This window comes from Semicossyphus pulcher, unplaced genomic scaffold (assembly GCF_022749685.1).
Source record: "Semicossyphus pulcher isolate SPU_LCO1_2020_fin unplaced genomic scaffold, fSemPul1.0.p SCAF_26, whole genome shotgun sequence".
Lineage (NCBI taxonomy): Eukaryota > Metazoa > Chordata > Actinopteri > Labriformes > Labridae > Semicossyphus > Semicossyphus pulcher.
This window is the reverse complement of record NW_027211700.1, coordinates 2,197,187-2,209,382: the sequence shown is the minus strand read 5'-3', so window position 1 is coordinate 2,209,382 and position 12,196 is coordinate 2,197,187. Positions and strand designations below refer to the sequence as shown.

At 45.9% G+C, this 12,196-nt stretch overlaps 1 protein-coding gene across 1 annotated transcript in view; it reads right to left on the bottom strand.

Annotated features, from left to right (window-relative positions):
• The window catches only part of usp32 (ubiquitin specific peptidase 32), a 60,807-nt gene that overhangs the window by 4,682 nt on the left and 43,929 nt on the right, over positions 1 to 12,196 (bottom strand). Inside the window, exons 17-32 of the mRNA XM_069676567.1 lie at positions 11,884 to 12,041; positions 9,930 to 10,011; positions 9,751 to 9,825; positions 9,440 to 9,578; positions 9,255 to 9,360; positions 7,716 to 7,889; positions 7,321 to 7,495; positions 7,093 to 7,244; positions 4,286 to 4,397; positions 3,989 to 4,188; positions 3,644 to 3,828; positions 3,261 to 3,347; positions 2,641 to 2,761; positions 1,707 to 1,898; positions 1,381 to 1,606; positions 467 to 918 (exon numbers count right to left, since the gene is read on the bottom strand). Of these exons, the coding sequence (XP_069532668.1) occupies positions 467 to 918; positions 1,381 to 1,606; positions 1,707 to 1,898; positions 2,641 to 2,761; positions 3,261 to 3,347; positions 3,644 to 3,828; positions 3,989 to 4,188; positions 4,286 to 4,397; positions 7,093 to 7,244; positions 7,321 to 7,495; positions 7,716 to 7,889; positions 9,255 to 9,360; positions 9,440 to 9,578; positions 9,751 to 9,825; positions 9,930 to 10,011; positions 11,884 to 12,041 (2,636 nt within the window). The remainder of the gene's footprint in view (positions 1 to 466; positions 919 to 1,380; positions 1,607 to 1,706; positions 1,899 to 2,640; positions 2,762 to 3,260; positions 3,348 to 3,643; positions 3,829 to 3,988; positions 4,189 to 4,285; positions 4,398 to 7,092; positions 7,245 to 7,320; positions 7,496 to 7,715; positions 7,890 to 9,254; positions 9,361 to 9,439; positions 9,579 to 9,750; positions 9,826 to 9,929; positions 10,012 to 11,883; positions 12,042 to 12,196) is intronic.

Below are 12,196 nucleotides of genomic sequence, written 5' to 3'. Positions count from 1 at the left end.
AATCACACCATCCAAAGCCACCAGACAAAAACAGTGATTTCACCTCTCAGAGTAAAAAGGAGCTGCTGCTCGACAGCTGCCACAGTCCGTTAATTTCTTTGTTACTGCTGTTTGACAGGATTAGATCAGATCCAACATAATATTAGTGCTGCACAAAATAACTGATCAATCAATGCAGCTGTGGAGCAGCAACAACAACAACAACTGTGTTCTGTGACGTAAAATGAGCGTTTTTGTGAATGGAGTCTGGTGGATTTGAAGAGATCTAACAGCTGTTTCTGGTTTAAAAAAATCATCTTCCTCTGTAACAAAAAGGTCTCTCTCTGTAGGGATCTTGTCAGACACTTAGAAGAACAACCTGAGCCTGTCAGCGGCAAAAAGAACTTTAATCAGGTGAATTTGCACTGAAAGATCACATTGCAGCCATTCCAGCCCGTTTATCTGCTGCTGGATGTGTGGTACTTACTGATATTGCATAGAGGTTGTAGATGGCGTCCAGACACATGTTGTCTCTGTGCTGCAGCAGTGAGCCGTCGGGGTCCATGCTGCTCTCTGTGCTGCAGTCTGAGCTCATCCCGTTGCTGTCGCCGTTCACCAGGACCACGTCACAGTGGCTGCTGGACGCCTCGGTGCTGCTCAAGGACTCTAACGTGATCCCTTCTCCTGCTCCAGGATGGCTCAACGCCGACGCCCCCACTGTGCTTCCCTCTGTGTCCGCCTGCGATGCACCGTCTCGTGGTTCAGCGTCAGAATTAGCAGCTCCGTCCAGGCTCTCCTTGCTGTTGGACAGGCGGTGTCTGCTGCCCAGCTGGGGCAGGCGTAGCCGGCCTGGTCTGCGACCTCCGGTCTTTGGGCTGCAGGAGGGGCTGCTGGTGCGGCTGAGAGAGGGCGCTGACTTTCTGCTGGAGGCCGGGGAGGCTGCGGGGAAACCACAGAGTTAAATGCACTTCCTGTGCAGCTTTGTCAAAGCGCTGCTCTGCTCTTCACACTTCAGTCTAGTTAGTTTCACACGCTGTCAAACACATAACAATAAGGGACAAAACAGAAAGTGCATACATCTCGAAAGCCCGACTAACGCGCACTGCAGCAGGTTGTTTTTTTGCATGTTTAAATTGGTCGAAAGTAAAAAGTATAAAAGCTAGAGCTGGAAATGTGTTGATGAGGTGAAACCAGAACAGAGAATAACTGAAACTTCAATAACCTTTAAATTATACTATTTAGTTTAGTTTGCAAACAGATGTAAACAGATGCAAACAGATGTAAACAGATGGCCTCTGCTCATAAAGAAAAGAATATCTTAAAAACTAAAAATGTACATGTTGGTCTGTTCATGTTTCCACATTCAGAGTTGTTTTAAATCAGGAAATGAACGTGTGCTACCTTTGTTGAGGTTGCAGAAGCCGGCGGGGGCAGAGATGGAGGACAGGTTGTCCTCTCCGACCCTCAGCAGGTCCTCGCTCTCGCTGCGGGAGTGCAGGCAGTGCTGCTCCAGGTCTCTGGGGGCCAGGAAGGCGCTGGGGTCAAAGTTCTCCCGTGGGAACTTTACGATCTTCTGCGACTTGATCCAGCGACCGTTAACGAACTGAAAACGCTTCAGGTGGACGATCTGAGGAAGAGAACACACGTCACATATACGGGTTAACACCACGTGTATCCCTGAGAGGCCAAAGCTCAGGTCTGACACAGACTGAGAAGAAGGCTCTGACCAGGATGGGCGGCAGCCTCCAGAGGTCCAGCTTCTTGGTGGCGAGCCGGTGCGTCTTGCACTTGGAGCAGAAGTAGAGCTCGTCCTCGCCCAGCTCCTCCTCGCTGGTGAAGGCCTTCAGACAGCTGTCCAGGCTGATGGGCTCGGCCTGGGCCCGGCGGGACTGCTCCACACTGCAGTGCTCCTCCACAATCTGCAGGGAGAACAAGACGGTGAGGAGGCTGGGCCAGGCGAGGTGGATGTTTGTCCAAAATGTGTGTACAGTTCTTAAAATTCAGCCTATATTTTCCCAGTGCAGAAGCCCAATGAACAGAAAGACTATGATTAGGTTTCATTTCTGGGCACACAAAGGAGGTAGAATTTAGTGGCTTCCTGACTCAGTGCGCTCTGCTCTGGAGTTTCTGATCATTATCTTACTGCTAAATGAGTTAAATCAGAGTAAGTAATGCAGGCACAGAATAACAAACCAGAATATACTTCAGAACACTTGAAACATTTTTAGTTGCCAAACAATTGAAGTAACTTTGATTCTCATGTCGTCCCTCTGCAGCTCACTGGTGCCTCCCTGTGGTCAAACTCTGAACTGCAGCAGATTTACTTCTCTCACTTAGGTCACATCTCAAAGCTTACACAACAATAATACGGCCACATAAACCACAGTGACACACTTAAAGGCCTGTGCTGGTGAAGTCTGAAGAATGGGACTCAGCAGATTTTAACATTGCTGGCTTACTTCTTAACACACTGCTAATTGAATTTTCAAAAGTTTCAAAGAGGTAATTTTATTTGTCTGCAATAACAACCGTCAGCACAGGAGACGTAAAAGTAAAAATGGTGCTAGATGAATGTCTGACTATTGACACAGAGTTAGAGAGCTATACAGAATAGAAGAAAGAGTGTGTGTGTGTGTGTGTGTGTGTGTGTGTGTGTCTCACCCTCTCCTGGGAGGTCTGGTAGCGGAGGTGCAGGGCGGTCGGGTCCCAGTCCACAGCGATATAAGCGTTTCCTACAGACGCTCTGTCCTCACAGCACTCTATTGTACAACCTCGACAGAACCTGTGAACACACACACACACACACACACACACACACGCTCAGGTAAAGCTGCAGCACATACACAGGTACCAACAAATATAAACTTTACTATAAAAAAATTTAGTGATGTCACTGATCGTTTGTATCGGAGGTTAATTTGATCACTTTTGTTGTTCTTGTATGAAAAACAATAAATCTGGAAATAATACCTGTTTACCTTGCATTTACAATACACACTGAATTTTAGACTTGATTTTCGTGAGTGAGGTTATATAGTGTTATTGTTTGTTTGTCCACTGTTATATTAATGTCTATTATCTGTATAATTCAGCTCTTTAAGTTACCTTTTTTCTTTTTTTCACTTTGAGACACTTTAACTTCACACTTGGCTCACTAAGCGAGGACGTCTCTGGGCTGTTTATTCATGTTTCGATCCTATTATGTAATCTCTTACTCTCCATCATAACTGGTGTGTGAACTGTACGTTACACTGATGTCACCTGTGTGTGCATAAACTCACCTGTACCAGGGACACCAGGCACATGAGTTGCCATCTTTACCCACAACCCGTAGGGTGAAGGGGTACTGGTAGCCCATACTGTCGTCACTGCAGGGTCAAAGCAGACAGAAGGTCAGTGTGTTTACATCGTTTGAAACTGCAACAGACTCTGAACGCGGCGTGTTAGCAAACAGTCTCAGAGTTTATTCTGGCAGTAAATAAAACAAAGAGGCATTAATGAATCCGGCTTAAGTTCGCTGATAGAGATCAGCCATCATCCTGATTGGCCGGATCAGCTGAGGCCAATCCTAATGAACTTTACTTCATTATGTTACACTATGACCGGACTCTGCCCTTCAGAATCTTCCCTCTCTCTCCGTGTGTCTCTCTCTCTGTTGGCCTACCAGTCCTGGGCGTGGTTGCTGGCTTCCTGTGGAGGCAGCGGACTCGCCAGGCGGGACACTTGGATCCAGACGGCGTCGTACAGATCCTTCTTACTGGTGTGGACCGTGCAGGGGACGATGAGCGGCATGCCGAACAGACTGGGCCGGTTCTTCTGGGAGGACAGGAAGTACAGCTCCGTACGCATCTGAGGGAGAAGACACAAACGTTTATGTTACACCGACGGCAGGGAAACTTCTGACTCTGATTCTGAAGAGGAAATGAATGAAAGGAGGATGATGCGGGGGTTTATCAGATAATTAGTGCGACCGGAAGAGGGTGGGGAAGAAGTGTGTGTTTGTTCTCACCATCTTCCGGTGCATGGCGATGATGTATCCGATGAAGGGGCTCTCCTGCACCGGTGTGATGTGTCCGTTGGCGATCCCGTTTGCGAGCGGCGTCTCCGGGCTGCAGGGGACCACGGTGCTGGGCCCGCCGTTAGGGATGAGGACGGGCTTGTTTCCCGGGATACCGTTAGCAGCTGAACCGTTAGCGATTGGGGTGATGTCTGATGAAGAAGAGGAGGAGAGAGGAAATGATGATGATCTGTGGATTCAGGAACTAAAAGGAGTGTAAAGACAAAGTGTGGATGAGAACAGACTCACCTGTCAGAGTGGGGGAGCTCAGAGACGTCGGTGAACCCGGCACAGGGATCTCAAACGCACACAGGAAGCCGTTTACAGACAGACGCACCTTCTGGTTGTCCTGAGGGAAGTTCTGAACACAGAAGATTTAAACATCAGACAGCTGCAGCGGGAGAATAACAGACTTCAGCAGTGATGAAGGTTAAAACAAATGTTACCTTTTAGACACAGAAACTAGGAAACGTGAAGATCAACCCGACTTTAAACACCATCAATATGCAAAATATGTGCTTTTTATGACGGTCTCTGCCTTAACCACTGACATGCAGGAACCCTTAACCAGGTACTGTGTTTTCCTTTGTGTCCTTGAAGGCACCAGAGGAATGCAGCTGGATGTACCTGAGCTTCACGCTCCCAGGGAATAATAACTCCTGGACTCATCTCGGCCAGATCCTGCACACTTTAGGTCTTATTCTTTTAAAACTTGGAGGGGTAACTGTGACGTCTTCCTGTTTCACCTCTACACAGAAAGCTTTTATTTTCTTACAATAAAATCTCAAGCAACAAAAGTTTACTGAACTTCATCTGCATGCTCAGTGTGAGCATGCAGTGGTTGACATTTATAAAGACAAAGAAAAACCCAGAAGGACTTAAGGCAGCCAGACTGTATACATAAACACCGAAGGTGATAGTACAATGGCCTTGATTGCTCACTCATGTCGATTTGAAGATCAGACCCTACCTGTCAGAGCATGCAACACTGCTTGATTACTGTAACTTCCTACTGGCAGGCCTTCCTCGCTTACAAAACAGCAACAGAAACGTCTCCTGCCCACCTGAACGCCCTCATCCAGGTCTACACTCCCTCCCGCTCACTACGCTCTGCCAGTGAAAGGCGCCTGGTGCTCCCATCACAAAAGGGCCCTAAGTCTCTAACTAGACTCTTCTCCTCAGTCGTCCCCGGTGGTGGAACGAGCTACCACACTCCATTTGGTCCGCAGAGTCCCTTTCACCCTTAAGAAGAAGCTACAGACCCAGCTCTTTATGAACACCTCTGACCTCAATGATACTGATGATGATGATGCTTCTTTACACCCTGTACTTGTCTCTGTGCTCTGCCTGTCAGCACCTGTCTCCGATCGCAGTTGAAGCTGTTTGTTGGCTCTTACTGACTTCGTTCCCTCGTGTCTCGATCGTTGCTTGTGTTGTATTAACTCTCAGATGGACGTCGCTTTGAACAAAAGCGTCTGCTAAATGAAATAGTAACATTGTAAACTGTAACTTCAACCTCAGCTGCAGCGAAGCGATCATTTCGAGCTGAAAGAATCTGTTCAGTTTCCTGCTGTGTAAACAAAGACCTAAAAATAGAAAGGAGACGCTTTTCTGCAGAGCGACACCAATCAGATTAATGATACTTAGACTAATCAAACTCCTCCTGCTGGAGCCAGAAAACCTGCTGTGCCTGCAGCAATGTGTCCTTAAGAAATAGTGTCAAGAGGTAAATTATTTTGAAGGAACAACTGCACACTGGGAGGTGAGTCATGGCACTGAACAAGTCTAAATCAGCCACATCCGGCCTCATGTTCCCTCTCCTTCACCTGTAAGACTGAAGCAGAGCGGACTTCAGGCCTGACTCACTGAATGATCCAATTCTGCCTCCACACTTTTCATTTTGGATGCTTCATGGAGCAACAAGGTTTTAGAAAATGTGAGCATGCAGTTAGCAGAAGAGAAGCATAATTCAGACTGTTACCAGTGTGATGCAACAGCTGGTAAATGAGGTAATGATCTACACTCAGAGGCTGAGCTGCTGCTAGCTTCTCTGTGCTCTGCTTGCTTTCAGGGAAGGATTCATTCACTGTTTATGGTGCACAATACAAAGTATCTGCAGAGTCTCTTCCTCTCCAAACCTGACAGATCAGGTGATTCAAAACGGTAAAAACACTTTCATGTTAAAAAACAATCCTTGTTTCGCTGAGGTTTTTCAGCGGGGCTTTAAGCTGAGCTGATTAAAATCCTTCCTCCTGTTTAATGATGAAGTTACGTTGACATTAAACGATATAATAAGTCATCTGGAAATATTTCAGATTGTAAAATTGTTGTAGTGAAATTAGATTGCTATAGCAGCCAATGACATTTATTTTTTTATGCCTTTATTGAGAGGGAACTGGGGAACAGAGAGTGGGGATGACGCGCGGCAAAGGGCCGAGGGTGGGAGTCGAGCACGGGGCTTGCCGCTGAGTCGAGCCCGGGGCTAAAACGTGCGTTTTAACTGCTGAGCTGAACTGGCACCCGGCTAATGACTTTTAACATTACGATAAAAAGAACAACACGAAAAACAGGACAAGAACACACACATAAGAAGACTGATGCACAGTTATGCCTAGAAACTGTGAGCAGCTGAGTGCAGACAGAAGCCCCTTTTACACAGCGAGGTTTATTAAGCCTCTGATACATCTCGTCTTCAAAGTAAAACAAACAGAGGTGGGACGAAGTGGTTACGCCATCAGTGTAACGTTAAGCTCGCCCTGTTTGTCTATACATCGCGCACGTTTTGCTTCTGCAACCCGGGAACACCATCGTTGCCATGGTTCAATGGCGGAGCAAACAAGCACACGATGCCATGAGTCTAAAATGTCTCTTTTCATCCCAGTAAGATGCAGATTCATTACATTGTTTGTGATTCCTGAGGTAAAGTAAACTGAGCCTTTAATCTGATGTCTCACTGCAGCACAAAGAACGACGTTTCCTCTCAGCCTTCATGTTGGCTGCTACACTGTGTTTTAGACGGCGCCTGCTGTGTGATCTGTGGAACAGTCGACGAGTACCTTGATGTTGGACGTGTGGACTTCAGCCAGCAGGATCTGCTCCGGCTTCAGGCTGCAGAGCTCACTCAGCTGTTTCTTCAGCCCCGTGTACTTCTCGTCCATGTTCAGCCTCAGGCCGAAGCGCACAGGCGTGGAGCCGTCCAGTTTGATCACTGCAAACACAAACATCGCACATCATTCAGGTTCTGTTGTTGAAAGCTCCTGTTCAGAATCTGTTATCCTCCTCACCTGTGATCTCCAGGTGCATGGAGCTGTCCATGGGCAGCGGCAAAGACAGGAAGTTGAAGGGGTCGAAGCGAGCGCTGATGTGGCCGCAGGTCTTACACTTCACCTGGGACTTGAGCTGACCGTGGAACAGGTCCACCACGATGGAGCGGTTCCTGCGCAGGTGGTTCTCCCAGGCCTGGAGGAGCACGGACACGCAAACACACACACACAGAGAGTAAGCTCTCAGATCTCACACTGTTAATCCTGTAAATCCCTCCCCTCAGGACAAACAGAAATCAAACAGAACATCGACACAGCAGCGTCAACATCCCCGTCTCAACATCGCCTTTTCATTGAATCATTTATTTATCTTACACTGCTATGACTCAATAGGACTCAACATATAGAACTCTGACCTCAGAGGCGACCTTCCAGTCCGGCCGGCCGTCGCTGTCCTTCAGCTCCACGTAGGGTTTCTCATGGACCCGGTTCAGGTCTTCGTGGAGGCCGTCCAGCAGGAAGGCCAGCAGCTCCTGGGAGTCCTGCTGCTGGAAGCCGTTGAAGCGCGGGGCGTACTTTGCTATCGTCCACTGGAGAGGGAGGAAAGACATCATCATCAAGTTTATTCTATAAACTCTTAAAAGCATTTTTAAAGGCACTTTGTAAAAGAGCTCCTGTAGCAGTAAGTTTAAACACAAACTCAGGGATTCAGCTGGCTTCTTGAGTCCACATGGCGTCAGTGTCTTTATAATTGCTCCAAAGTATCAGAGAGTGTTTGGCCGCCTGGGGGAGAAAGTGCAGCGTCCAGCATATTTTTTTGTGCATTTGCTCCAAGGGTTTCTAGTTGAAACTTCTTTCTTTGGCAACCAACCGTATGGTAGCAGGGCTGCACAATTAATCAAGTATTAATCCTGATCACGATGTTGTCTTCCCACGATTACATAAAAATGACTGACGGTGATATTGACATACAGCCGCTCCACCAGGGGGTGATGGAGAGGTTTGGGCGTCACTTTTGGGGGAGCTGGCATGTCATGTGATGAGCACCTACATGCAGCGGCAGTTAAGAGTTAAAGAGTAAACAACAGAGACGGTCGGAGAAACTAAACTCAAATGTCTGGAAGAGAAGGCGAAGAGCTGGTCGGCTGAAACGGCTTGTTGAAGCAGCTGAAAAAGCAGCACAAAGTGCAGCATGAAGAGTGTGTGAAGGCCGAGAGGAAGAACGAGCTGCTCCCTGTCCTCCAGCGTCGAGTCAGTCATCCAGAACAGAGACGCTGCACAGAGACATCCTATCCACCCAGCTCTCAAAGACACACTGAAATTACCCATGATGCACCACATTCAGGTAAAGAACCTGATTTTGAGGATTAGTTTGATGCAAAATTTGTACATGAACCTGAAAGTAGCACAAAATGGAACTGAAAGCGTTGCTCTGTTTATTTAAATGTGAAAGTACTATAAAAAAAAATATTGATAAAAATCATCTTGATTATCATTTTGGCCGTAATCGTGCAGCCTTACAATCGAGAAAGAAAGACACATTTTAAGGAGCAGATCGGCCGTAAATGGTTCAATCTTAACACGTCTCCTGGACGAGGTGATTATGTTCCTTCATTGTTTCTCCAACAGATCCTTTCATGCACACACATCCTCTGTGTGTGACGGCTTGCTGATTTAAAGGTGACAGCTGGGACTTAACTAACATCCAGAGCGTCCTCCAGTTTGTGCTAACAGGGAAAAAACTGTGAAGATAACAAACATGCTGGATAATAAAATGGTAGAAACTAATTAATCAAACAAAAGTAGTTGTAAAGATATTTATGTCCTAGAATCAGAACCCACTGACAGCATTTAACTTCTCTCTGCACAAGCTCTTTACCGCAGCCGGAAACAAACACCATGTGGACTCCAGCCCTGAAACGTTTCATGTGTCAGACGGTGATAAACCTGCTCACCCTGAGCTTCAGCGGAGCCACGTTCTTCTGCGTCCCGCTCCACAGCTCCATCACCAGGTCTCCGTAACACTTGGCCATGTGACCTCGCATCCCGATGGGGTTTGTTCTGTAAACACAGACCGGTTATTACTACAGGTTCAGAACAGTGATGGAGGATTTATACCACAGTGATACACAGCAGTCACCTGTTGAGCTCGTAGAGGTGTCTCCCGGAGATGAAGTAGTCGGTCAGAGGTTTGGTGTTGCTCACACACTGGATACTGGAGTTCATGAAGCAGGTGTTGCCGAGGTTGCTGAGGCCGGTCGCTCCTTTCTCTGTAGGAACTGGGATTGAAAACAAGGAAGTACTGGTCAGACTTAGAGCTAAACAAGCTTCTGAAATAAGAGTTTAGAACAAATAGACTCAAGTAGTAGGACATCATCCTTTACGTAACAGTTACAATCCACCAATCAGAACCAGTCAGCGAGTGTACAATCAAGCTCCTTCCCTGCTCACCTTTGTGTCTGTCCATCTTACTACTGTTGGCAATGAAGGACATCTCCTCAGGCCAGCTCATGTCTTTGTTCCTGACTGTGGAGGAGGAGAAAGACATTATTAAGAATCTCCTGCTATCGTTTCAGAAATCTGTCTCCGTTCACCCTGGAAATAAATGTAACAGAAAAAGTGTTTCGTGCCTTCAATAACCAGCTGCTGCTCATCCTGGATCTTCAGGCTCTCCAGCGTGTGATCTTCATCGTCCAGGAGGGTGAGGTAGTTCTGCAGGAAACACATTTAGATGCTTTAGAACATTTTATTTATTAGGACTGTGGACATATGACTCTGTTGTTCTTTATTCTGCATTATCTAAGTTTTTATATACCAATATTCATGGTATTATTCCATGACGCCTGGGTCCCCTTGCTTAGCCTGCTGCCACCACGACCCAGCCCCGGATAAGTGGAAGATAATGGATGGATGGATGGAATATGCATGGCATTATTATCCCGCATCCCTAGGGCAAGAATTAGCTGTTCTGGGTCGAGCACTTTTTCTGTGCCCAGTGTGATGAGCTGTTAGCTCTTATCAGTACCAGGATTTCTCTGATGGACACCAACTACCAGCGTTCTGTTTCAGCTGTGGAGCGTCTGTCCATCTGTCTCCGCTGAGTGGCAGATCCACTGTATCTAGCAAGTCACATGTTGGCTGCAGTCTGTCTTACTACACCACTATGAAGCCAAAATAAACTGATTTTCTTGAGATTTATTTATAATAAAGAGGTTGAAAGGACGCTGAAATAACTACACAACGATGCTGATTTGTAAAAATTTGGTTTGACAATTTCTGAAGCAATCTTAGGATGGCAGGAGAGTCTCAATGCACCAGTTTCTCATTCCAGATTAATATGTTATAACAAATTTGTGTCTTTGCATTAACTTTCTCTGTAAGCGCAAAAATCTGCTTTACAAAAAATAGAAGTCAAAATGATGTCATGTTTGCTAAAGTAAGTTTAAAGAACCAAAAGTGAGGGATGAAAAAAAGTGCTTCACCTTCACATCATGACATGTTTTCTGCTGACGTTGGATCCTAAAGCTGAGGAGGATTTTTTAAGAACAGTATGCCGATTTGTAAAAAGTATGAAGTTGTGCTTTGTCAGGTTTGTCTGCAAGACGGCAATTACCATAAAATTTGTTGAATAAGATGCACTTTCATACTTTTTTTTATAAAAAGTGGGCTGCGTCCTATATACCAGTATAAAATGCAGAGAGAAGTATTTTATGGTGTTAGGATATTTTACCCAGATGATGGCGCTATAATCTAGCTAAAGCTTCATCACAGACAAGCGCCGCCATGATCGCCGGCGAAGCCGCCACCCTCACAACAATCAATGTTGTCGCAGGCTGAGCTCAACTACAGCACCGGAAGATAGCAGGATTGCAAGCTCAACTTGGTGACAACAGATAGTAGGCTGTAAACTGTGTTTTAAATGAAATAAATTGAAATAGTATTGAAATAACTGGTATACACGTTCTTAATAATGAATAGCTAAAGAAAACCTTCTTCCTCTGGGATGCCCCAAAAAACAGGCTGTGTCTTATATTCTGGATTTTACGGTAAACAATTTCTTAACTGCTTATTCATTTAATGGAGATTGGATCGACTATATCTAATGCAATCTCAGGATGTCAGAAAACCTACAAGTTTATCAACTTCTGCATCGGTTCCTAACTGGACGTGATGCGAAGGAGCGAGTCGGCAAAAATAACAGTTTCAGTTTCAGCACTAATTTGCGCCAGTGAGGCAAATATGCGTCTCGTCATTGACTTTGTATGCATTTATTTTTACTCTGAACACACTGTTACAACTTGATTATCTTGTTTTATGTCCTGTTGAGTGGAAAATGTTCTGCCCTCATGCTTTGGAAAATGTTGGAAATCAAGAGCACCTAACACAGGCCATGTGCAGATACAAACTTTGCTTTGCATCCCAGGCTCATTATTAAAGTAAAATAAATGTACATACATGACTAAATAAAAACATATTTAAAAGTCTTCATCATTATCCTTTATCCTAGGAATGTTGTGTCATACTGGCTGATTGATATCTGTTCTTCTATAAAAGCAAAATGTATAAAAAAGCAACAGTAGGCACCTCACTGTTGTAGAGCCAGAGTCTCATGTCCTCCTCTTTGATGCGGAGTCTCTGGGACAGGTACAGGTGGATGTCTTTGATGGTGCCCATGCGGCTGAAGCAGCCTGTGTAGGCCAGGACCCTCTTCAGAGGAGCGTTGGGCGACGGCACGCTGCCTGCTGTGACAAAGAGGAGAGGAACCACTGAACACACTTCCTGCTGCTTGTTTTAAATCAGACTTTAAAGTGTGATTTTAAACTCTCGGATGCAAACAGGTGAACAATCGAACAACAGCATTCTGGTGACTGAGGATTAGTTGTAAGAAAGCAGCAAG